The sequence below is a fragment of the Grammomys surdaster genome, unplaced genomic scaffold (assembly GCF_004785775.1).
Source record: "Grammomys surdaster isolate TR1022 unplaced genomic scaffold, NIH_TR_1.0 345, whole genome shotgun sequence".
Taxonomy (NCBI): Eukaryota; Metazoa; Chordata; class Mammalia; order Rodentia; family Muridae; genus Grammomys; species Grammomys surdaster.
Window position 1 is genome coordinate 3,266,783 of NW_021604764.1, and position 22,351 is coordinate 3,289,133.

Sequence of the window (22,351 nt, forward strand, 5' to 3'; positions counted from 1 at the left end):
AGGTTCCCCAGAGAGCGAAACAAAGAGGAAGGAGCCTGGACTGCGCAGGAGGCGCCGGGGCCGAGAGCCCCTGAGGTGTATGCCTTTTTGCAAGGCTCTGAAAAGCCCGAAGTTTAGCCTCTAACCGAAGAGCTGGTAGCAGGTTGCAACACAGTAAAATAGAGGTGACTTCTACTGTCCCGTTTAACCTGGGTGCTCCAGTCACCAGACGAGGGACTACGAACGGAACTGCTCAACTTCATTTAATTTGAGTAAAGCTCTGTGCACCTTTGCTGGTGGCAGAGGCAAGCACTAGCTTCCCACCTCTGGGCCACAGTAGTCTTCCGCTGTCTATTCCTTGAACTGGTGGGAAGTGGGTTGGTTATTCCTAGTCTTTTATCCCGAGAAGGAGAACACCGAGACCGCTGTCCAGCCGGGTGAGACCCTCTTGCTCACTACTCTGTCTCTCAGAATGCAGCCTGGGTCACCTAGCAAATGCCAACAAAACCTACACCATGCACAACTACCCCCTAGCTGCACACTTACACCCGCCCCCCCCCCCCCCCCAGGAACGGAAAGACACCTGAGCTGACAATTCCAGCCATCGTGGCTTCTTTCACACTTTAAACAAACAAGGGGGAAAATCCCTTTGCAAACAGACGCTGCGCGCCTTGGATCTGGCGCTTAAGTGGTGAGCGGACATTTCCCGTCCCCACCACCATCATCCAGATGCTATCAGAGTTAGTGGGCAAAGCAGTGCACCTGCGAACATTACGGTAGAGACACAGAAAAGCAAACGAGAGAAACGCCTTTATCTTGTTAACAGCAAGCTGCAGGGTATAGAGCAATAAAACTGCCATGTCTACCTGCTGGCTTTGAGGACATTACGAGCTGGGCTCGCAGCCCGGGTGTAGCACCGGGGGAGGGGATGCTTCTCTTTCCCTAACTTCCCTTTCAGCACCACCCCCCCACACTACCTTACCCAGTCTATCTTTCAGTTTCCTAGAAGATGCTGTTGTTTTAATTCACTGCCGAGATGTAAACGCACGGATCGCGTTACATGTCCGCGTGTTAAACTGCACCTCTTGTTAAAAGGGAAGGAACAAGGGAGCCACTTAAAAAATGAATTCAGAGTTACTGAACCGGCACCCGGGACTCAAGAAGTTAAGCGTGGCGGCAGGGTAAAGGAAGAGGGCGCAAACGTAGCTGCGGGCGAAACTACGGAGAAAACCGGCGGGCCGCTAGCAAACGAAGAAAAGAAAGGAAAAAGAAAAGGCAAACTGGCCTGAGGGTACCTGGAGACCCCGGGCGGATAGCTGGGAAAATCAATTAGCATAAGCTGCGCCACGGGAAATTGTGAGGCTCCGTCTACTACCACCCTTTTCTGGAGTTCCAGTGGCCAGCAGCACCACTAAGTTCTCTATTCTAGGATTCTTGGGGTCGTGTAGTTTATGGGCTACAGACAACGAACGGTACAAAAATGTCCCAGTAGTTTTTCCAAAAAGACAGACTAGTCCCCCGCAACCTCCAGACACCACCACATAAGGTTGCTACCCCACACATTTCTTCTTGTGGCCAAAAGCTCACAGTTTGTTCCCTGTACCCACCGAAAGCAGGCACCAAGCCCAGGGGTGTAGGGTGAGGTCCTTAGATTTCGCCCACCCAGTCTCCATCATCTGACCACTCGAGCTCCGAGAGTCTACCTTGCGCCCCAGGACCCGACCCGGTGCGGCCTGGCTTGTCCTTCCCCAAGCCTAGAGTTAGATCCGGTTCTCCTACCTGGTGGCTGGGGCCTGAACGTGGCCGCCTGGACTCCGCTGTCCCTGCTCCGCAGCTTGGACCTAAGAGAGTCTGGAGACCCAAGGGAGAAAAGCTAGATCCGTAGCACTGAGCTGCTCCAAACTTAATGTCTTTCCCCAGTCCATCTTTGAAACAGAAGTGGTTCTACCACCTGGATGTGCGGATATAAACCCCCTTGCAAATAATAAATGGATTAATAATAACAAGGTATGAAGTTCTTTTTATAGAAAAAAAGGAGAGAATTGAAACTAAATGCGGCAGTTAGACAACCATTTTGATAAGAGGATAATTGAGGCGACACTGGTGTATAATTAGAGGATAATTTATGCTATATCCACTTTTATTCCACCTCCCAAAATAAACCCAGTCCATAATCATTACAGGCAAATTGTTCTGAATTTTATAGCAGCAATTTGAACAAAGTACTGCAGTTAATCATGGGAGATTTTTGTGTATTCCTGATTAGAACTCTAATTGCCTCCTTCCAGAAAGTAAAAATAACTGTAAAACGACTCTATTTTTATCATTAACAATGTTGACAATAAAATAAAATCAATTGGAATTGTAATCGAGAGACAAATTTAGGACGAAGGCACTTTTACTTGGGTAGTTTATATTGTAATCAAGATTTGCCAAACCACTAACCGCATGTATCATTTGCATATATTTGAAAGCATTACAGTAGCTTCTGTTTTCAATAGGGAAAAAATGCATTACTGTCAGCCCTCCAACGATTCGCTTTCAGAGCAGGCTGCTGCGTTCTGGGGGTGGGAGGTAGTCCTCCTCTGTTGGGGGGTCAATATATAGGAAATAGGGCCTAAAACAGCAGGAATCTCGCCAAAGCAGGGTCTGATTTTTCTTTCTTTACTACCCCCGCCCCTTGCCATGAGATGGAGCCCAGATGTAGGGGTTTTTATTCCCTCTATGGCTTCAATAAAGTACTTCTGGAAAAACCCACAGTGCCAAGGTGCTCCCATGGAAGTAGAGTAGAGTTGGGGTCCTGAGGGAGGGGGAAGGTCAAGTGAGGGGGGGTCTGGCTTTAAATGCTAGGGCCACTGCTTCTGAACACAGGCAACCTGAAAGGGTGCAAATGAATTGAAAGAGATCAGCCTCCAGCCAGGCTATTCCGAGTCTCCAATCCTGGAAACAAGGGCTCTAGGATACGGGGTTGGAGCTTCGATGGGATGCGTCTGCAGCCTACCGGGCGCCTCCCTCCACCGCTGCTCCCCTTTAGCTCCGGGCGGCCCCAGGTTGCAGCTCTGGGCTGAGCTTGTAGTTGCTTAAGGTAGGCGAAGAACTCAGCCAGCAGCGCACACGCCAGTAGAAGCGGTGCGCCTGTGACGTCAGAGGGCGACTGACCAATAGGGAGGCGCTGCCCTTTGGAGACAAACCATTCGACTCGTGGCGTCTGCATCAAGTCTGAAAGCAGACGCGCAACTTTCGCAGAATCCACCTTAAAATCTCTGCTTTAAACTGCACCAGCCCCCAAAAATCCAAGGGGGGAAAAGCAAGGGGGGGGAGAAGAGAGCAGATTCCCCCTCCCCCTCTCCTCTCCCATCCCTCCCCCTTCCTCCTCCCTTTGGGTTAACAAGGCCCTGCTCACTATATCTCTTTATATTAAATATATTTATATATATATTAGAGAAGAGTGAGGAAGAGAACCACCTCCACCCACTCCTTTAAAAATTAAAAAAAAAAAATTTTTTTTTTTTGCAAGGATCCCGGGAGCTAAGGTGGCTGCAAAGGGGAGAGCGGTGCGAGCCAAGTGGGGGAGGGTGAAGGAAACCCGGGAGAAGGCTTTCTCCAGCCCCCAAAGTTTTGATGATGACCATGACTACGATGGCTGACGGCTTGGAAGGCCAGGACTCGTCCAAATCCGCCTTCATGGAGTTCGGGCAGCAGCAACAGCAGCAGCAGCAGCAGCAACAACAACAGCAGCAACAGCAACAGCAGCAGCAGCAGCAGCAGCAACAGCAGCCGCCGCCGCCGCCACCGCCGCCGCCGCCGCAGCCGCACTCGCAGCAGACCTCCCCGGCCATGGCAGGCGCACACTACCCTCTGCACTGCTTGCACTCGGCCGCGGCGGCGGCGGCGGCGGCCGGCTCCCACCATCACCATCACCAGCACCATCACCACGGCTCGCCCTACGCGTCGGGCGGAGGCAACTCCTACAACCACCGATCGCTCGCCGCTTACCCCTACATGAGCCACTCGCAGCATAGCCCTTACCTCCAGTCCTACCACAACAGCAGCGCGGCCGCCCAGACGCGCGGGGACGACACAGGTGAGAGGCCGCTTAGGCAGCTAGCTTCGCCCGCCTCCCCACTGCCTCCGACCCCTCCCGCCCCGCTCACTTCCTCCACGCCGGGGCCTCCGCCGGCCCCCTCCTGCGGGCAGCCCCGTGCGCCCCCAGTCGGGCCCCCGTGCGCTCGCGATCGCCTGGCGCCTGCCTGCCGGCCTCTCCCAGCCGGGCCCCTTCCCGCCGCCGTGGACCCCCCGGCAGGCTCGCCCCACGATCCGCCTGGCTCCTCCACCTCCTGCTTGTGGTTCCCACTGAGCCTCCGGGCTGTGCTCTAGCCTGGCTCTACGGTCCCCACTGCGCCCTCCAGCCCACCAGGTCTGTGAGCCCTCTCTGCCTTGTCCCTTCTCTCTCCGCTGGGACCCGCGTTGGTGGGCCACGACTGAAGGACTAGTTAAGGCTTCCCATCTCAAACCTGGACGACCAGTGGCCTACTTTGCGTGGGGCACTTGGTGCGCCTTGGTGACTTGGAACGAAGCTGTAGCGACCGAGAGATACTAATGACAATTGGTTTTTTTTCTTTTCTTTTCTTTTCTTTTTTTTTAATTCTTCTCTTGTGAGCTTTGAGGTGTTCCCTGCCCCCAATCCTGACCCGGCCCCCTCTCTCTGGGTTTTCGGTAATACTTTGGCTGCTCCTTTGTTCTTGGAGGCGAAGCAGAGGACCTGGGGTTAGTAGCTCTCCGTTGTCCAGAGAGTCTCAGCCTGCTCTGGAGCTGCTCTGAGCTCCTGGTTGTGTTTTGTGTCTGGGTTTTGATCCATGCGAGCAGAATCATTTCAAACCTACAGAAGGGGCTTAAAGCACTAAGCTTGCAGCTGGGTGACACAAAACTAACTGGCCACGTAAACACGCGGGTGGCCCTGATACACCTCTAGGCGTTATAAAAAGTCAGGCCAAGAAACCGCTCTCAGGCCCAGGGAAGACAAGCGTTGCAGCGCCACGGACTGCGGAAAACCGCCCGCGCTGTCTCGGCTCTTGCCTCTTGCGGAGCGCCTCCTTTATAAAGCCCCGAGCTTCCTAGATAACGACCACTCTCAGGCATTGTTAGGGTCAGAGACATGATCAGAGGGAAGCTTTCAAGCCTCTGGGGACACGTGCCCACACTGGTATAGCGGGGTTATTACGAGGAACCCTTTTTAAACTTGGGAGAAACTTCTTGCAGGCCTTGTCACATGAAGGGGGAAGGCAGCAGTGGCCTCACGGGTGACAGCTTCTCTGTGTCATTTGCTTACAGATCAACAAAAAACGACAGTGATCGAAAACGGGGAAATCCGGTTCAACGGAAAGGGGAAAAAGATTCGGAAGCCTCGGACCATTTACTCCAGCTTGCAGCTCCAGGCTTTAAACCATCGCTTTCAGCAGACTCAATACCTGGCCCTTCCCGAGAGAGCCGAACTGGCAGCTTCCTTAGGACTGACACAAACACAGGTAATTCCCGGGAAGCCCGAGTACCCCTGAAATGCTGGCCCCGCTTTCTACCCGTGCAGAGAGCACACCAGGAGGAATTCTTGGCCTAGTCAACCAAGGATGGAAGGAGCTAAATGACCAATGCCTGTGCTCCAGTTGCGCACTTTCCTGGGATCACGGTTTGGAACAAATGACATGGTGCTGAATACTGGATTGGATTTGCATATACACCAACCCTCTGCGACCCCAGATGAGCCTAGGATCTTTTGGCGAACAAATTCAATCAAATCTTATTCCAGAGCAGAATAACATGAAGTAGAACAAGTGTGTGTGTGTGTGTGTGTGTGTGTGTGTGTGTGTGTGTGTGTGCATGTGTGTGTGTGTGTGTGTGTGTTGGGGGTTATCCATCTAAGAAGCAAAATAGGGCCCTTTCTTAAGGACCCTGTAGTGGCCCCTAGGAACTTATATGAATTTCAACTCATTGTCATAGGAAGGAAACTTATGAGCTGAGACCAGGAGCAAAGTTAACTAGACTTATTTTCTAGTAGCTTAATAAAGGCATCCATGTGCAAGCCATTCACTCCAGAATGGGTAAGATAGGGTTTTCTGAAGATTGCGTTTAAGGTCTGTAGTTGAATCATCCTGGTACCAAACAGTACAGGTTGAGGTACCTCCCTGGAGCACAGAACTTGATAGAATTGAGAAACAAAGAGAATGTTCCCAAATCATGTCCTGGGACAACACACATAACAGTCCTGCTGACCTGAAAGCTATACTGGACATTTCAGATTTCACAGAAAGGGGCCTAGAGGTGAGTGTATCTGCCTGCCCTCTAAAGCCAGCAGTGGAGCCAACTGCATGGGATGCTAAGGCCTCTTCTGATGTACATCATCTTTAACCAGCAAGGGTCCTGCAGGTCTAATAAGACAGCTGCCAAGTCCTTTCAGTATGATAGCTTCTCAGTCAGCCTGGTTTCTATGGCCATGTTTCCACTGAACATATTTGAGGTTTGCTATGAAAGGGCTCTAGATGCTCCCTGACTCTTATTCTTGCAAAAAATAGATTCTGGAATTTTAAAGGTAATGCTACATTGTAGGTTTTCTTTCATCCAGAGATGTCGATTGTTGACTTAAGTAAGCTACCAACTTACTTACTTAGATTCTGATTCTGTAGTTTTTAGAAGACTTTTAGTAGCTACCCCAACAATCATGTGATGACTGATGACTTCTGTTTGCTGCGTAGGGAATGGGGGTTGGTGCATTTCTTATTCCTTGCAGGACTGGAGAATACTTATGTCTGGAGAAAAGATATCCCAGGCATATCCCATGGTATGTGCATAATATGCATAGGTATGTTCGAGGTATTTTGTTGTGAGCATACAACCTTTAATCAATTCATAATTGTTTACTACTTGACATGCATAGCATAGAGAACTTGGAGGTTGGTAAATATAAAAGCTGAATATAAAAGAGGTAAATTCAGTTGTACAATTGTGAGCCAAACTCTATTCCACTTAAAAGTCATAAAATTTTGGGTCCACTGATCTCATTTGATTTCTTTCTAAGTATATGCTGATACTTTAAAACTCCAAGCTATAGGATTCAAATCAAGAATCACAAGAACTGTAGGTATTCTAATAAGATATCTAGTAGGCCCAGAGTGGATGGAGGGATGGAGATAAAAACCTTGAAAGAGGTAAGGGAGGGGGAAAGGAGGGGGCTTTTTGGAAGGTCAATCATGGTTTGTTTGTTTGTGTATTACTTAAATCTGGGATGACACTGAAGGCACCAGTATGATATTTATCTGGCCTAATGATTGCTACATGTCTTGCAGGTGAAGATATGGTTTCAGAATAAGCGTTCTAAGTTTAAGAAATTGCTGAAGCAAGGTAGTAACCCACATGAGAGTGACCCCCTCCCGGGTTCAGCAGCCCTGTCACCGCGCTCACCAGCCCTGCCTCCAGTGTGGGACGTTTCTGCCTCTGCCAAGGGCGTCAGTATGCCTCCCAACAGCTACATGCCTGGGTATTCGCACTGGTATTCCTCACCACACCAGGACACCATGCAGAGACCACAGATGATGTGACTTGTCTGAGTGAACAGCCTACAGGAGCTTCTTCTGAAGGAGGCAAGGAGGATCCTGGACTCTTGCATCTGCCAAACAGCCTAAGCTTTGAGCTCAGAGGAACTGTCCCTGTGATCTGGATCTCTCTCTCTCTCTCTCTCTCTCTCTCTCTCTCTCTCTCATTCTTGCTCTCTGGCTCACTTCTTTCTTTCTTCTCTTCCCCCTCTCTCATTCCTTCCTTCCTCTCTTCCTCTCCCCTTGTTTTTCATCCCTTTTACTCTTCTTTATTTCTTGACTCTTTCCATCTTTTCTTTCCCTTCTTCTTCGTCAATCTCCTGTTTTCAGTAATAACTTTGTAACACACACACACACACACACACACACAGAGAGAGAGAGAGAGAGAGAGAGAGAGAGAGAGAGAGAGAGAGAGATTGACTTTTGTGCCAGTGTTCTGGAAACCCATCACTGTGAGGATATTTTCCTTCACACTCTGGGATCCAGGCCCTGAGCCTTCTCTTTAGTGCTCTCTATCCAAATGACTTTTTTTTTACAGACATTCTCCACCGGCAGAAAAATCTGCACAAACATGGCAGCATTTTTACTTGTTTAATGAATTTAAGACATTATGTGATGAAAGATTTTGGACTCCTGAATTTTTATTTACCAATCTGAGACTGAGAGGAGGAAGAGGAGGAGGAAGAGGAGGAGGAGGAGGAGGAGGAGGAGGAGGAGGAAGAAGAAGAAGAAGAAGAAGAAGAAGAAGAAGAAATAGAAGTTAAACCCCTCCTCAATATCCCTTCTCCAAAGAAAGAAGAAAATTTGGCTGTAAAATTAGAATATTGCCACAAAGGAAACGCTGCATGTCTTTTCAAAACCCAATGATCAGGAATGACAACTCAGCTAAATACAAACAGTAACAGCAACAAGAAAGACGCCATTTGCATAACCCACCTCCAAACTCTGAACTGGAATCAAGAAAGACCAAGAAAACAACCAAAATCACCATTCTATTGCTTTGACACCTTTCCTAGGTGAATAGTGGCATTCACTAAGCTAATAGGGACGTTTATATCAAGGAACATTTCTGTATATATTGTTGAATTTTAGTTGTATATATACTTTGTATGTTTTTGTCTTCTTTCATATATGGAGTAAAAGCCACAAAATATTGGGAGTGTCCTCTATTGCTCCATGTCTCTGTCTGTCCATCCTTCCTCCCTTTCCACTACATTTTCTATCTCTCTTAAAATAATTTTTATTTCCTAATATAGTGTGCTATCCAGTGCCTGAAGAGATGTCAGTTTGCACTACAAGCCTTTGTCTCAGGTACTTCAACATGAGCCGTGGATGTTTTTTCGGCCTTTCATTTTAATTTTGTTGTGATTCATACACATTTTTATATTTTTAAACATTAGAATAACCTAGACTCAGCTTAACTTCTAGATATTCAGCCAATTCTAGCACTGTATCTGAATATTTTCCTTCCCCTTTCACCAACTATTTTAAAATAGTACAGCTATATTTGCCTTTGGAAACATTTAAAAAAAAGAAAAAAAGAAAAAAGAAAAGGTAAAAAGAGAAAAGAATAATAAACCCAGAGAGCAAAGTGCACAGTTTTGACTACTTAATGTTGAAAACCCCATTGCAAGCTAGCAAGGTAGGAAAACGTTCTATCCTGCAAGAAACACATCCTTCCGATCTCGTGGAAAGCAAAGAAATAATGAAAATGAAAAGTCCTTTCGTCATACAAGCAGGAAGCCCCATACTGTGAGAATTAATGGCTACAGACCTGGGCATCCTTCAAATTATGAACCTTGAAACCACTGAGCCATTTATCAGAAGTCAATAGAGATACTCAGAGTGCTCCATATAATGACAGCGACATACAGTCGTGCAAAAGGACAGTCACTATAATTAGACACAAAGCAAAGACTACTTACCAATATCCCCGTTCCTTTTTTTGTTGAGCAACTTCCACGCTCAGTCAGTCTTCAGAATGGTTTAAAACCGATCAGTCTTGTCATTTTCTAGCATTCGCATTGTTACATTAGGAAAAATGTTTTCTTTTCTTTTTTCCCCCTTCCTACTGTGAAACTTTGGGTTCGTAGCTCCCCAGGATCAATTCTGAACAAAGCCTCCAGCTGCAGTGCCATCCAATTTGAAGCAGACATTGGGGACAATTTAAGGTTTTTATCCACAAGAAGGTTTTTTTCCATTCTCTTAAATGCAGCCATAATTAGAGTAATTTTTCATGTAGCCCGCTGATTACAGCGTTTTTACCGTCAAAGATAATTACCTGTAATTTTCTTCCACTTTTAATACTAAAAAGCCATCTTTATTTAGATTCAGGAACAGGAAAGGCGAAACAAAAGAGGGAAATTATTCTGTTATTCATACACAAATTGCAGAGACGTAGGACCTAAAATTGAAAATTAACCAAAATTATAATGCTGGAAAGAATGGAAGAGGCTGCAGAAGTGCAGCTGCTAGGGAGCTTTGCTGAATTATTCAAATTATGTTAGAGAGAAAGCTACCATATATCGAAACCAACACTAATTTTTCCTTAAAAAAAAATTCACCAAATATATGCCAAACCACTGTGAGTGTATAGGATTCGGAAACCCAGAAAATGTGTGTTACTAGGTTGGAGGTGGAGTGCTGAGGCCTCTGCATCCATCTTTATCCCTTGGTTAACATGAGCTTAATTGCAGAGATGCTGTCAGATGGTCCCCCTGGAACTGTGCTTAGAACTGGGCTCCCACTGGATCCCTTGAATTTCAAGGGTTAATATTTTTTTTCTCCTTTAAAATGTATTGACCCCCAAGGAAACTGGTTCCCCGGGGGAGGGATTGGTAGGAGGAGCATGGGTGAAAGGCGTTGCCAGTTGAGGTGTCTATTGCGCCTCCCCACGTTCAAAGTCCCTACTAGGCTGTAGAGTTTGAGGTCTCAAGCCCTGTTCTGATCATACTAAGGAGTTGGGGTGGGTAGCATAGCAATTGGGTAGGGATATAGGAGAGAGACAATTTCTCCTCCTCTCTAATAAATAAACACCACATTATCTTTGGGCACACTTCTTGCCACAGTAGAAAAGCTTTTCTCTGCAGGGTGGGGCAGTCAAAGACATTGTGGGATCCTACACTAAACACTTCTAGCTACTTATAAAATTTACAGGGTCAGGAAACAGCGTCATCTAGAGATAGACTAGCACAGCTTGTTGCCAATATCTTCCTTGGTACTTAGACTAGACTGGTTCCTTGGCTTCACAAGTTGTCGGTTCTGTGTCCCAACCAATCATCCCCCCTCTAAGCTCAGGATCCCAGAATTTGGGCTCAGCAGGGAGTAAACTCAGAGATCTGGATAACTTCCCCTCCCCCACTTCCCACCACACACACACACACTCACAGAGAGAGACACACACACACGTTAGAGAGGGAGAGATGGAGAGACAGAGAGAGAGACAGACGGAATACAGTTCTAGGCAAGGCCCTAAGGAACAGGCTTGAAGGATTTCAGATGTCATTTATTCTGCAAACTTTCCCCCAGCTGGAGAGAAGATGTCCAAAAGGCTGCAAAGCCCAGAGATTCAAGCACACCTGCTTTTGCTAACATCCGTCCGCATAGCTGACTGCAAAAAAAAAAAAAAAAAGCAAGCCACACTCTGTTTGATCTCTTGATGCCTCAAAACCTAAAATCACGGCCGCATGTAAAAACCTCAATATATTTGCTTAAGATCAATTGTAAGTAACAATTTTCAGATAGATTTTTAGCTTGGACTCTCCTTCCACACCTCACAGAAACCTGGTCCTTTCCTAGTCTCCAGTCACAAACTACACCAAACACATCAGCCACACAGAAGCAAGACAGACAAGTCAGGGTCTTAAGGCTCCCATTCTCACCAGATCAACTCTTGTTAAAGGAAACTAAAAGGTCAGAACGCAAACCTTGGAAACAAAGTTACAATTCAAATAAATCACAGCATATTGTATACAGCTTGGAGAGCAGGAGAGGAGAAATAAAAACAGTGCCTAGAAGTTAGAAGTATGCCAGAAATAAAAACTTACCCCGGTGAATATCTCCTAAGCCATGATCAAGGTCTAGAAATCTAAACTGAGCCGAGGCACAGGAGAGTATTTTTCTGAGTCTCAGGGCAGAAGCTCTGTCTCTATATTCTTGGTTGAGTGAGCACATCCAGGTGTGAAATTGTTTGCACACCCCAGCACCTCTTATATTGCCAGCAAAATTAGCTGTTATTACTGTCACTGTTTAGTGATGGTTAGCGTGATACAAAAAAAAAAGCTGCTGTAATCAAGACCTGGCGCATCTTTGCAAATTACAGATAATTGTAAACGTCCAGATTATGATAATAGCATCCTAATCCAGCCCGCAATATAATTATTACAGAGTGTTACATCTGAAACTGTCCAGTAGGGCTAATTCAGCCATTATTTAGACCCTATTTTTTGTACTGCAAATGGGTTGCTGAGTTGAAAATGTACGATTGTAATTTCACGGGGCACTCAATGAGTAATGGTATAGGAAGAGGAAAAATACAAAAGTGAAATGTGAACAGTAGCGATCAAATCAAACCCTGAAGGACAAAAGACTGTTTGATTCATATGGAAAAAGAAGAGCCAGAATTAAGAAAATAGCAAATCAGTGGTCTGAAGTATTGTGTGTCCAAGTCTTCAACAGTGCAAGCTGATGCATTTGCAGGGGTTCCTGCTGCTGCTGCTGCTGCTGCTGCTGCTGCTGCTGCTGCTGCTGGCTCAAATAATTTTTTTTCTACTTCCTTTTTTTCCTTTTAAAAAATACTGCTGTCTTTCTTCCCTCTACCATAGCATTTTCCTACTTTTAAAGGTACCCTTCCCCCACAACCCCTCCCCCACAGCAAGAACATTTGTCAGTCCCTCCATTCTTTCCATGAAAACCACCTCAGAATGTGCCTGTCACTTGTTTATGAACATATTCTTAAATGAATCTGCAATTGCTCTTGTCATCAGAGTAAACTACCCTGGCTGCTATAAAGTGTGTCTTCCCTCCATCTCGGTTCTCTTTTACAATAAAGAAGCTATACCGTGTCCTAGAGGGCATTGTCTGCACACATATTAATTGATGTTAATTAAATATAGTCAACTGGGAAGCTGTTGGTTTGGCTATTTGTTTTAATTTCATCATTAACATTATTAATGAAAATCTCCCCCCAAATAAATCATTCTGGCTGCTTCTATGTCACAATCCGCCTAAGAGGGCAAGATTCGCCATCACCTTCAAACAGGAAAGGGCACAATAGAAAGAATGGAGAGCTGAAGAGCGATTGGGAGACTCTTGCTGGTCCCAGAGTCAAACCCTCTGAGGATGCTATTGCTTCCAGTAGTATAACCCATGTCCTAATAAAGACTACTCTGGATGAATTCTGGTATCGACATCCGGGTCAGAGATACCCAAAGATCCTATATTCCAAGACTTCAGCTTTCCCGTGTTGAGCACAGAGAATTTCCTCGGCCTCTTTTCCAGTTTCTAGGCCAATTGTGTTGATCTCACCTCCTCCCAAGAGCATCTTACCGACCCACACAAGCTGCCCAGCCAAGGCCACCCTGCAGGGTGGCAAGCAGGCTCCGTAGCTCCTGTGAATTTAAGGGCAATAATGAAATGTCCCCTGTTTAGTGACCCCTGTTTATAGATGAAAGTTGAGTCCATATTCTGCACCCCCCTCAACCCACCCTTTTCCCCCACCTTGCAAATGGCAAGTGGCAGAAATAGTCCTAGGTGACAATAAGCTTCCGCTGGCAGTTTCTGTTTTCACGCCTTTCAAGGAAAAAAAATGCTTTAAAATAAATCATAGCTTGGGAACTGTTTACCATCCTTCACACCCACCCACTTCTTAAAAAAAAAATACAGTAGACTGTGTATGGTGGATTCCACAGAGAATTGTTACTGAAACCAGGAGAGAGAGGGGTGGCGGGGAATCAGGTCATGAAGCCATTTTCCCTTCCTGTGGTGAAAGGTCGTAATGTGTGGTATTTCACGGTTTTATATAAATCTTGGTTTAGGATGTTGAACAGACTCAATAATACATGTGCTTTTGGCAAAGAAATCTATTCAGAACCCCATAAATCAGAAGTCCAAGCTAACAACAGCGCAGAAACATTTAATTGCTGTAAGAATCGGACTCTCCTTTCCTTTAAAGAGAGATTCGCGTAAATTCGGTTTGTATCTTCAAAGTTAGAACTCGAAGTATAAAACAGGTTATTACATTACAGTGGGCAGCCCTGGGTGACTGAAAGGGAAAGGGTCCTCCATCCCTCAATCACTCATACCTCTGGCAGTAGATACCTTGTATACTTTCTGCCTTGCACCACTAAGAAATCTAAAGCCGGTCAGAGGCAAAAGAAAACGCCAGGGATGCGGGTCGCTGGTACAGGCTGCGTAGAAAAGATTTAGCTAACATCACGCACACCGCCAAGATTTGGGCTATTTTCTCTTGGACTGGGACTGGGTCAAAAATATGCAAGGTCTGTGGGCAACCTGGAAATAAGAGGGTTGGGGGAGCTAGGGACCGGAGTAAGTCGAAGAGCCCCCTCCCCAAGCTCTGGGCTATGACAGCCTGCACCCAGCACACGGGGGTTGGGGGAGGGGAGGTGTTTGAGAGTGGAGGAGGTGGGGAACCGCAGGCTGATCCTCGCGGGTGGCGTACTTCCCAACGACGTCTCAGAGCCACTGCCCTCAGGGTGTGCCTTCTCCGAGGACTGGAGAGCTCTAGGTTGGCCAGATCCCAGCGGCCAGTGGGAGGCGCTGGATCCAGGAGGTGGTGAAGAAGAGACCGGGATGGGGAGGCTGAGTAGTCTTAAAGGTCCCTTTTTGAGAACAACAGGAGGCAAGAAGCAGAGAGGGAGTGCAGAGCACTTTCCAACAGGCATCCAGGGCAATTGGAGCTAGAGAGTGCTCGATACTGAACTGTGGAGGCGGCTGTGTGCCTGGCTCAGGCTTGCTATGGGTGACTCTGAAAGGGTCAGCCAGGAGACCGCGAGCCACTGGGCGTCCGGTGCGATCAAAGGAGCCATAGGAGGCTAGCTGGCGCGCCTTGGGTTGTGGGATAAGGGGCGGGAGAGAAAGGGTTGTCCTTAGGCGGGGAGATACTGATCTGGCCAGTGTCATTGGGAGGGGATGCGTGTACATCTTTGCGTGGGTCAAAGCTTTTCTATGCAAGGCCGAGCCCTAGGGAGGATCCGAGTGGGAGAGGACTGACTCCCGGGTAGGTACTGGGGGGGGGGGGAGAAAGAGAGAGAGGATCAAGGGCAGCGAGGTCTGCGGGTTCTTCAGTGTGTGTGTGTGTCTCAGGCCCTGTGGCTCAGCACTGGAGCCGCCTGCCACCCACAGGAATGCAGCTTCCCTCGGATCCCCAGGCCGCCTCTTGTCCCACAAGGAGGTGGCCGCCAGGAAAAAGGGGGAGAATGGGGGGTAGAAACCCGCCTAGCCCAACCCAAGACTCAAACAAAGGCCAATTTATCTGATCTTCAACAGGAGGTCCCGGGAGTCGGCCAGGGCACCGAAGAAATCACTCAAGCCCTGCCAACATGCCCTGGGCCTCCGAACCTTTGCAGGGAGATCTCAAGATGGAGATTGAAAGTATTGTGTTGGATGGGGGTCTACTGTAAAGAAAATTAGTTCTGAGGTCGGCTTAATTCATCTTGGGGACATTAGACAGAGGACTAGGTAAGTGAGGAACCGAAAGGGGAGGCACACGTGACTCCTACTTGAAGTCCAGGGCGAGTGCGGTCTGGCAGCACCAAAATGGAGCGCTGTGCACTTGGTACACACAGGAAGAAACAATGGAGAGGGAAGGAAGGTGAGAGGGAGGGCAAGAGAAACAGATATTTTTAGACTTTGCTGAGGATCTGTTATTTTTACATCCTTGGGCGCAGGACTGCAGGGAGTTAAATTCCCCGGGGAGAATCCCCGCGGTGCCAGGAAAGCCCGTTGCGACTCACTTGGCAGAACATTTTTGTTCACTGCTCCCCAACCAAGTTAAAAAAAACCAAAAAACAAAACAAAAAAAAAACACCTCTCAATTCAAGAGACCACTACTAGTGAGGTTCACACAGGGGATGGAATCCTAAGACTAGGTCCCCACTCCCCCACCCTCGACCCCCACCACCGCCGCCGCTGCACTAGGCTTTTGGCTTAGCAGCAAACCACCTTTGGTGTCCTTAACAACAAGTAATGCCCCAGCTTGGGTCAAGGGTGGTGACTACAGAGCATCCTTCTTTTTCCCTGAGAAAAGTCTGGACCCGCCCTTCCCTCCGCTTGGCTGAATCTGGGGGTCGGAGGTAGTGAAGAAAACCACACACACCCCTTTCCACCAGGGATGAGAACAGAGATGACATCCACCCTCTTTGAATGCCAAAATGGAAAGAGCTTGTTCCAGACACATTTTTGACACTCTTGGGAAACCAGTGGGTGGGAAATATTGGGCGGCGGAGGGGGGGGACTGTGCTGTGGATGTCCCTCGCCCCTGCTAACCTTTTCAAATACACACTCTGGGGTGGGGACAGGCCCGTGACCACCAGAAAGCCAGGTCCTGGAAATCAAGACCCTCAGAAAGCGCTGGGCTTTTGATTAACGGAAACTACTGAAACCTTTTTAAGCAAAGAAAGAAAAGCAGAAAACAGACACCTTCGTCTCCTTCCCCATTCTACTCTGGGCCACTGCTGAAAACAGACTGGAGCCTCCCCTAACACCACCATTCCCCACAGATGGAGTGGAGTGAGGACAGGGGATAAAATTTTTGGAGATAAATTTCTGTTTAGGCAGGGTTCAGCAGCCCAGGTTGCCTAGAAGTGTATGTTTGCCATCCCCAAGGTCCACTGAGTTCCAAACTGGTGGGCTTGGTATCGCTTGTGGAAAGAAAGAAAAGGAAAAGAGAAAGAAGAACATATGGCTGATGGGAAAAGAGGAATGGGAAAAGATTGGAGAGACGGAAACTGACTCTGTAAATGGTTCAAGGGCACACAGCTTGCCTTTTCAGTTCTCGCTGCTGGAAGGGTCCTCTCTGAAATCCTGAGATGAGAAGATGCATTTTTTCATGTTCTAATCCCCCTCTCCAAGAAGGCTCTTTTGTCACATTTATTGCAGCTGACTTCCTAGCTGTGGAATATTTTCCATAAATCTAGTAATTTCCAACATTGCATGTTCCTTTGGTGTCATAAGGAAATAGATTTAGGTGGGCCAAAGGCCAGCCAGCCACAAAGATGCCTTTAACTCAGGCCTGGGGGCACAACTCTGGAGCCAGGCTGTAGCTCTGGCCATAGTCTAGATATTTACATACAGGTGTAAGGGAAACACAAGTCAGGGGACAGGTTGCTCCAACTCCCATATGCCTGCCTTAAAAATGGCTTCACAAAGAAATCCTAGCAAACATCCCATTTCCAACGCCCATTTGCCTTGCCCCTGTTGTATGTAAAAGCAGAGCAGGAGATCGTCAATGAGGCACGAAGTACGGATGCCCATGAAAGACAATTATATTAAGAACACTCTTTCACCTCCTCATATAAAATGAAATCAATATAGGGCCTTCCCTCCCCCCCCCTTATTTTGAAAAGGAATTCTCCCCACCCCATATTTCTCCTTTGGCCCGGTGATTCAGGTTCACTATTGTTCTGAATCCCTATGGTATTTTCTTAACTGAAAGAATCTGGCCAAATGTATAGTCATGCACATTAGGACTCCAAGGCTTAAGGTACCACTTGCTATGCACCAAACATTTCAGATTTTGGAAAAGAAAATAACAGGAATGAAAGCAGATTTCCTTTTCTTCTCCTTTCTCATCGTGGAATGCTCCTTTTAAAAGGACCCTAATTTGTCTAACTGCAGTCCACATGCTGATGGGTGGGGGAAGTTCCCCCCAGAATCTCTTTGAGCTTAGAATTCCAGGTTATTGAGGGATTTTTGTTGCTTTTTTCCCTCACACATGTTAGGAGAAATGAATTTAATTTCAATATTCCTTCCTACCTGAAACATTTGGAGTTATATTTAATACCATCTAAATGGTTTTGTGATTAGAGGAAAAACATCCTAAACATGACAGTACTGTAAATATACGTGCAGGCAGATACATAAAATAAAGCATCCAAACCAAACACATTTCTGCAACCATGAAGCTCCTGATTTCTGTTTTGCACTGTTGGATTTCTGGATAATTTGTTTGTTCTTAACCATCTCCATATAACCTTACTTGCCAGTTATCAGGGGGCCAAAAGGGAGCAGTTATCATGGTCGAAATAATTTTATTTATCCAGAATATACAGTTTAATTCCTCTATCTACACTTATTTACACGGTTAAAATAACATTGAAAAAAGTCTTTTGAAAAGTTGAGGTCATAGATTTCAAGGCACCATTGATAGTGTCCACAGTTGCGCAAAAAAGGTTCTTTTCGTAAAAAAGGGGGCGGGGTCCTTTGAAATGCAATAACTTACATGCAAAAAAACAAAACAAAAAAACAAAACAAAAACAAAAAAAACCAAAGCTTTACACATGATTTTTTTTGTTGTTTCCATTGTTCAAATATCCCCGTATGAATTCCTTTCTCTCTGATTTCTAAACCAGCAAAAACACTGTAGTCCCAAAACTGAGCAAGAGAGAGTAGCCCATCTAATAAAGCGTCCCGGAGGCTAGTGCCAGCGGGTGCTGCAAGGAGCCCGGCGGTGGCAGGTGGGAATTGATTGAGCTGGCTGCACTTGGGTACCAGGAAGCCGAGTTCTCCAGGTAGCTGGACGCAGGGGACTGGTTGGAGGTCGGAGGGTGGGCATGAGGGTGGTGGCTGAGGGAGCGGGAAGAGCCCTGGGGCTCCCACACCGCTGGTGACTGTGGCGAGTTACACGCCATAGGGTCGCTGGAGCTGGGACTGTGCTCCGGGGGCATCTCCCCGTTTTTCATGATCTTCTTGATCTTGGATCTTTTGTTCTGAAACCAGATTTTCACCTGGGTGGGGAACAAAGGCACATGTTACCGGGACACTCAGAGGTTGCCCGCGCCTTTCCCTGAACGACGAAATGAAGGTTCTTCTGGCCCTAGACTGTCCTGCCCTGATATCTACCAACACCAAGCCGCCTATCGCCAGGAGGTACCACTTTCAGCCTATGAAGTGGGAGGGACCCACAGTGGGAGCACTGTCCAGCTCAGCTGGCGCCGGCCTCAGCAAGGGTGCTACCCCAAGGCTTTGTCCTTTATTCGCTCTAGACATGGTCTCACTGTGGGCCCGTGCACCAGTGCACTGGGGAGGATACCTCTCCTGCTCGAAGGGCAGAGTCCTCCCCCCCCGGGGGGGAGGGGCGTGGGTCAGACTGTAGGTGCACTATGCCAAGGAAAGGAGAGGTTTTCCAATCTCCTGCCCGACTCCCTTTAGTCCCCTCAGCACTGGGAGGCCAGACTCTGCCTGAAGCTCTGGGCAGCGACGTGAACATTCCTTATCCTAAGCCCCAGCGGGCTGGAGTGGGAGGGAAAAGAAGGGGACAATCCAGGAGGGTTTCCCCGTACAACAGCGCCCCCCACCTTGCGACCTTCAGGCTGCTGAGGCTTCCAGCTGCCTCAGGGACAGGACCGACCAGGACACGAAGATCCTGGCCTTTGCTTGGCTGGAGACATCACCAGGTCAATAGTACCTGGCAAGCTTCTCATTGTGAAGCGACCTAGACATTTCTTAAGAACGCGAGACAGATTCCCCCCAGAAATAACGCTTCTCTTGTTTTCACTATGGAGCCTTGATCTCCAGCCCTTGGTGGCTAAAGTGGGGGCTAAAGAGAGGGCGGCAACTCAGGACAAGCGACGAGTCCCACGCCCAACCGCCTCTTGGGCCTGGCTCACGGAGGGAAAGATGCAACGGTTGATGTCTTTTTATCTGTAAATGTCTGCGAAGTGCTAGAGAATCGGCTCCAGCCAGTCGGAACCGAGCCATGCAGCCCAGCCCGGCTTGCAGGCGAGGCGGGGCCGGTACCCGGCGGCGGCCGGATTTACCTGTGTTTGCGTCAGTCCTAGAGAGGCGGCCAACTCCGCGCGTTCTGGCAGGGCGAGGTACTGAGTCTTCTGAAACCTTCTCTGTAAAGCGGCCAGCTGAAAGCTGGAATAAATAGTCCTGGGTTTACGAACTTTCTTTGGTTTACCATTCACCATCCTCACCTCTGGCTCCGCCACTTCTTTCTCTAAACAATCAAAACAGACGAGGTTAGAGCTTCCAGGCAGACAATGGCTCTTTTGCACAGGCCCTCAAATCACCGAGGTTTTGTTTGTTTTGAAATATGTAGTCATCTTTCTCTTTCCCAATATCACAACCTTGACTTTTCAAACCCCAGTGAAGTCTGTTCCTTCCTCAAATCATACATAGAAGAGCTGGCGAGTCTCCTAATAGCTACAGCATACGTGGGGGGACTTTGTACACATCAGGATCTTCGCTTTAGGGATGGAACCCTTCGGAGATGCTTATTTCTCTCATTATTTTTCCCTCCCTGCATTCACCTTATGCATTTCTGGGATGCGAATAGCCACTCCACTCCCAGGGCGTCAAGCGAGGAGGCCCCTGGGCCATGACCCCCGCTTCTGTCGGCGTCTGTTCAGGCGCCCGCAGAGGCTAGACGCTTGGGCAGGGAAGACGCTAGCCAAGGTCTCCAAAGTTCAAAGACCGACAAGCAAACTATGTTCCTTCACTACAGCGGCAAGCGGTCGGTCGGGGCTGCGGCAGACAGAGAGCCGATTATGTAGTCCCCATAATCTCACTGCAGATCTGAGAGGGCACAGATGTGTCTGGTTTCTTTCACAAATAGGCTTAATATGTTCTTGACCAAAAAAAAAAAATCCCGCCCCCACATGCACGAATACAGAGACAGCAAGAGGAGCAGACTCAAACTTCAATCAATCAATGTATTGAAAAGGAATCTGTAGTAAGAATATTTTCGTAGTAAAGGGGAGGCAGCTGGGAAGAATTCTCACTGTTACACATGTAGCCCGCTGGGATCCCGCGAATCCGTGTTTTGCTAACGTGTCCCTAGGCCACATGGCCCCTTTCCCCCTTCAGTCCTGGAAGGAGTGGAAAAGCCGGTGAGTGAAGCAGCTGCCAGAGGAAGGGTGGAGAAGGAGAGAGGGCTGTGGTCTCCACTCTACTGGAGTAGGGATGCTAATATTAGCAGCCTTATTACTGTGTCGGTGAGGAGAGATCAAAATCGACTAGTAAAACTTCTCCACTGAGACTTCGAGCCTCTCATTTACCGCCCAAACTCTCTACGCCACTGTAATTCTCTGAGGAAGTTTTAAGGTGGACAGAAAAGGGAGGTTGTGGAGAAGAAGGGGGCAGATAAATTCTAGGCACCTATGGAGAGAGCGCGCGCGCGAGGGAGGGGGTGGGGATATCCTCTAACAACGTGAACTCTCAGCAACCCTCCGCTATTTTAAATGGCTTTTTGTATTTAGAAATACCTTGAATAAACCGCAAAGTTCCCTGCTCGCTTTTCTCTGTCAGGCTGCAGCCCGCCGGCCCTCAGGCCACCCGGTGTGCTGCGGGCACCCTCCCTGCAAGGCCTCGGGGCGCTTCGCAGGCTAATCCAGACTAGATCTCACCAACTCAGCACGTTCACCCAGAATTCCAACTAACTTTCCTTTTATTACGCAAACACCACTGGGGCTGCTTGATTCTTTCTTTCCTCCCAATCCCTAGCCTCTATCCAGCCAAGATGGCTTTCTGGCTAGGCCAGCTAGAAATCCAGTTAAGAAGGGACCCCCCGAGTGATGCCAAAGGGAAAGCACCCGATTAAACCTCTTTAAGGATCCTCCATTGACCGCCCCCCACCCCCAGTTGGCTGTGTGAGATGCTGTCCTGTTTGCAGTCTCAGGCCCCCACTTCCTTCTGGGAAGCACCCTTCTATGGGTGCGGACAGCGTGGCCCTCATCTACCATACAACTTCGCGCCCGCGGGGTTACGAATGCCCTGGGTACCTGCCTCCCGCCCCCGCGCGCTTACCTGGCTGGCTGGTGGCACTCGGGACGCGGTTGTAGGCGCCGCCGTACTGGTGGTAGGGGCTGGCGTAGCCGTAGTCGGCATAAGCCTTGGCCGGGTAGCCGGCTGCGGAGCCGTTCACGCCGTGGTACTGGTACTGGTAGGGGTTGAGCGCTTTGCCGTAAGAAGCAGAGGTAGGAGAGCAGTAGCCGTGCGGGGCGGCCCCCGCGGGACTGTAGTAGTCAGAATCGGTGGCCGAGGACTCGGGCAAAGTTGGCGATTCCTGAGACGGGTGGTGCATGGCGGCGGACGTCGGGAACGGAGCTTGGAAGTCGCCGGATCGGATGCTCGGGACTCTTCTGTCAAATACTCCTGTCATAGCTCCCGGGCGGTGGCTGTCCTTCTACTGCGGCGGCCGCTGCTGCCTGAATAGGCTGTGGAACCGCTCTGCTCTAAGCAGACATGGCTGTGGGAGCGAGGGAGGAGGAGGAGGAAGAGGAGGAGGCGGCGGCGGCGCGGCGGTGGGGAGGAGGAGGCTGGGAGTCGTGGAGGCTCTGTCTCCCGCAGGCTGACTGCTGGCTGAGGCGCAGCACAGCCTTGGTTAAATCCTTAATTGCGCGCTTACGCACAGCGGGGTGGATCGGGTTCCATTGGCCAGGGCCTCGGGAGCAGAGCAACACCCTAACTCGTCCAACTAGTTTTAGCACAACAAAGCATTGCTTAAAAAAAGAGAGGGGGGGCGTACAAGGAGTGTGTGTGTGTGTGTGTGTGTGTGTGTGTGTGTGTGTGAGAGAGAGAGAGAGAGAGAGAGAGAGAGAGAGTCC

The 22,351-nt window shown here is 48.5% G+C and overlaps 2 protein-coding genes across 3 annotated transcripts; one reads left to right on the forward strand and one right to left on the reverse strand.

The window, feature by feature from the left end:
- The first annotated feature begins 3,560 nt into the window (after positions 1-3,560).
- On the forward strand, positions 3,561-8,179 carry Dlx6 (distal-less homeobox 6). The gene is made up of 4 exons (XM_028779186.1): positions 3,561-4,063; positions 5,311-5,504; positions 7,317-7,610; positions 8,101-8,179. Exons 1-3 carry the CDS (start codon positions 3,601-3,603, stop codon positions 7,566-7,568), a joined length of 909 nt encoding a protein of 302 aa, XP_028635019.1. The 5' UTR covers positions 3,561-3,600; the 3' UTR covers positions 7,569-7,610; positions 8,101-8,179.
- A 10,017-nt stretch (positions 8,180-18,196) lies between these two features.
- Dlx5 (distal-less homeobox 5) lies at positions 18,197-21,906 on the reverse strand. 2 transcript variants are annotated; one of them, XM_028779184.1, is made up of 3 exons: positions 21,552-21,906; positions 19,559-19,743; positions 18,197-18,526 (listed from the first exon to the last, which is right to left on the reverse strand). In XM_028779184.1, the coding sequence occupies exons 1-3, from the start codon at positions 21,904-21,906 to the stop codon at positions 18,197-18,199; spliced, it is 870 nt and encodes a 289-aa protein (XP_028635017.1). The 2 variants fall into 2 exon arrangements, with proteins under 2 accessions (XP_028635017.1, XP_028635018.1); XM_028779185.1 differs by lacking the exon at positions 18,197-18,526 and having other exon boundaries at positions 19,576-19,661.
- Between the last annotated feature and the right edge of the window lie 445 nt (positions 21,907-22,351).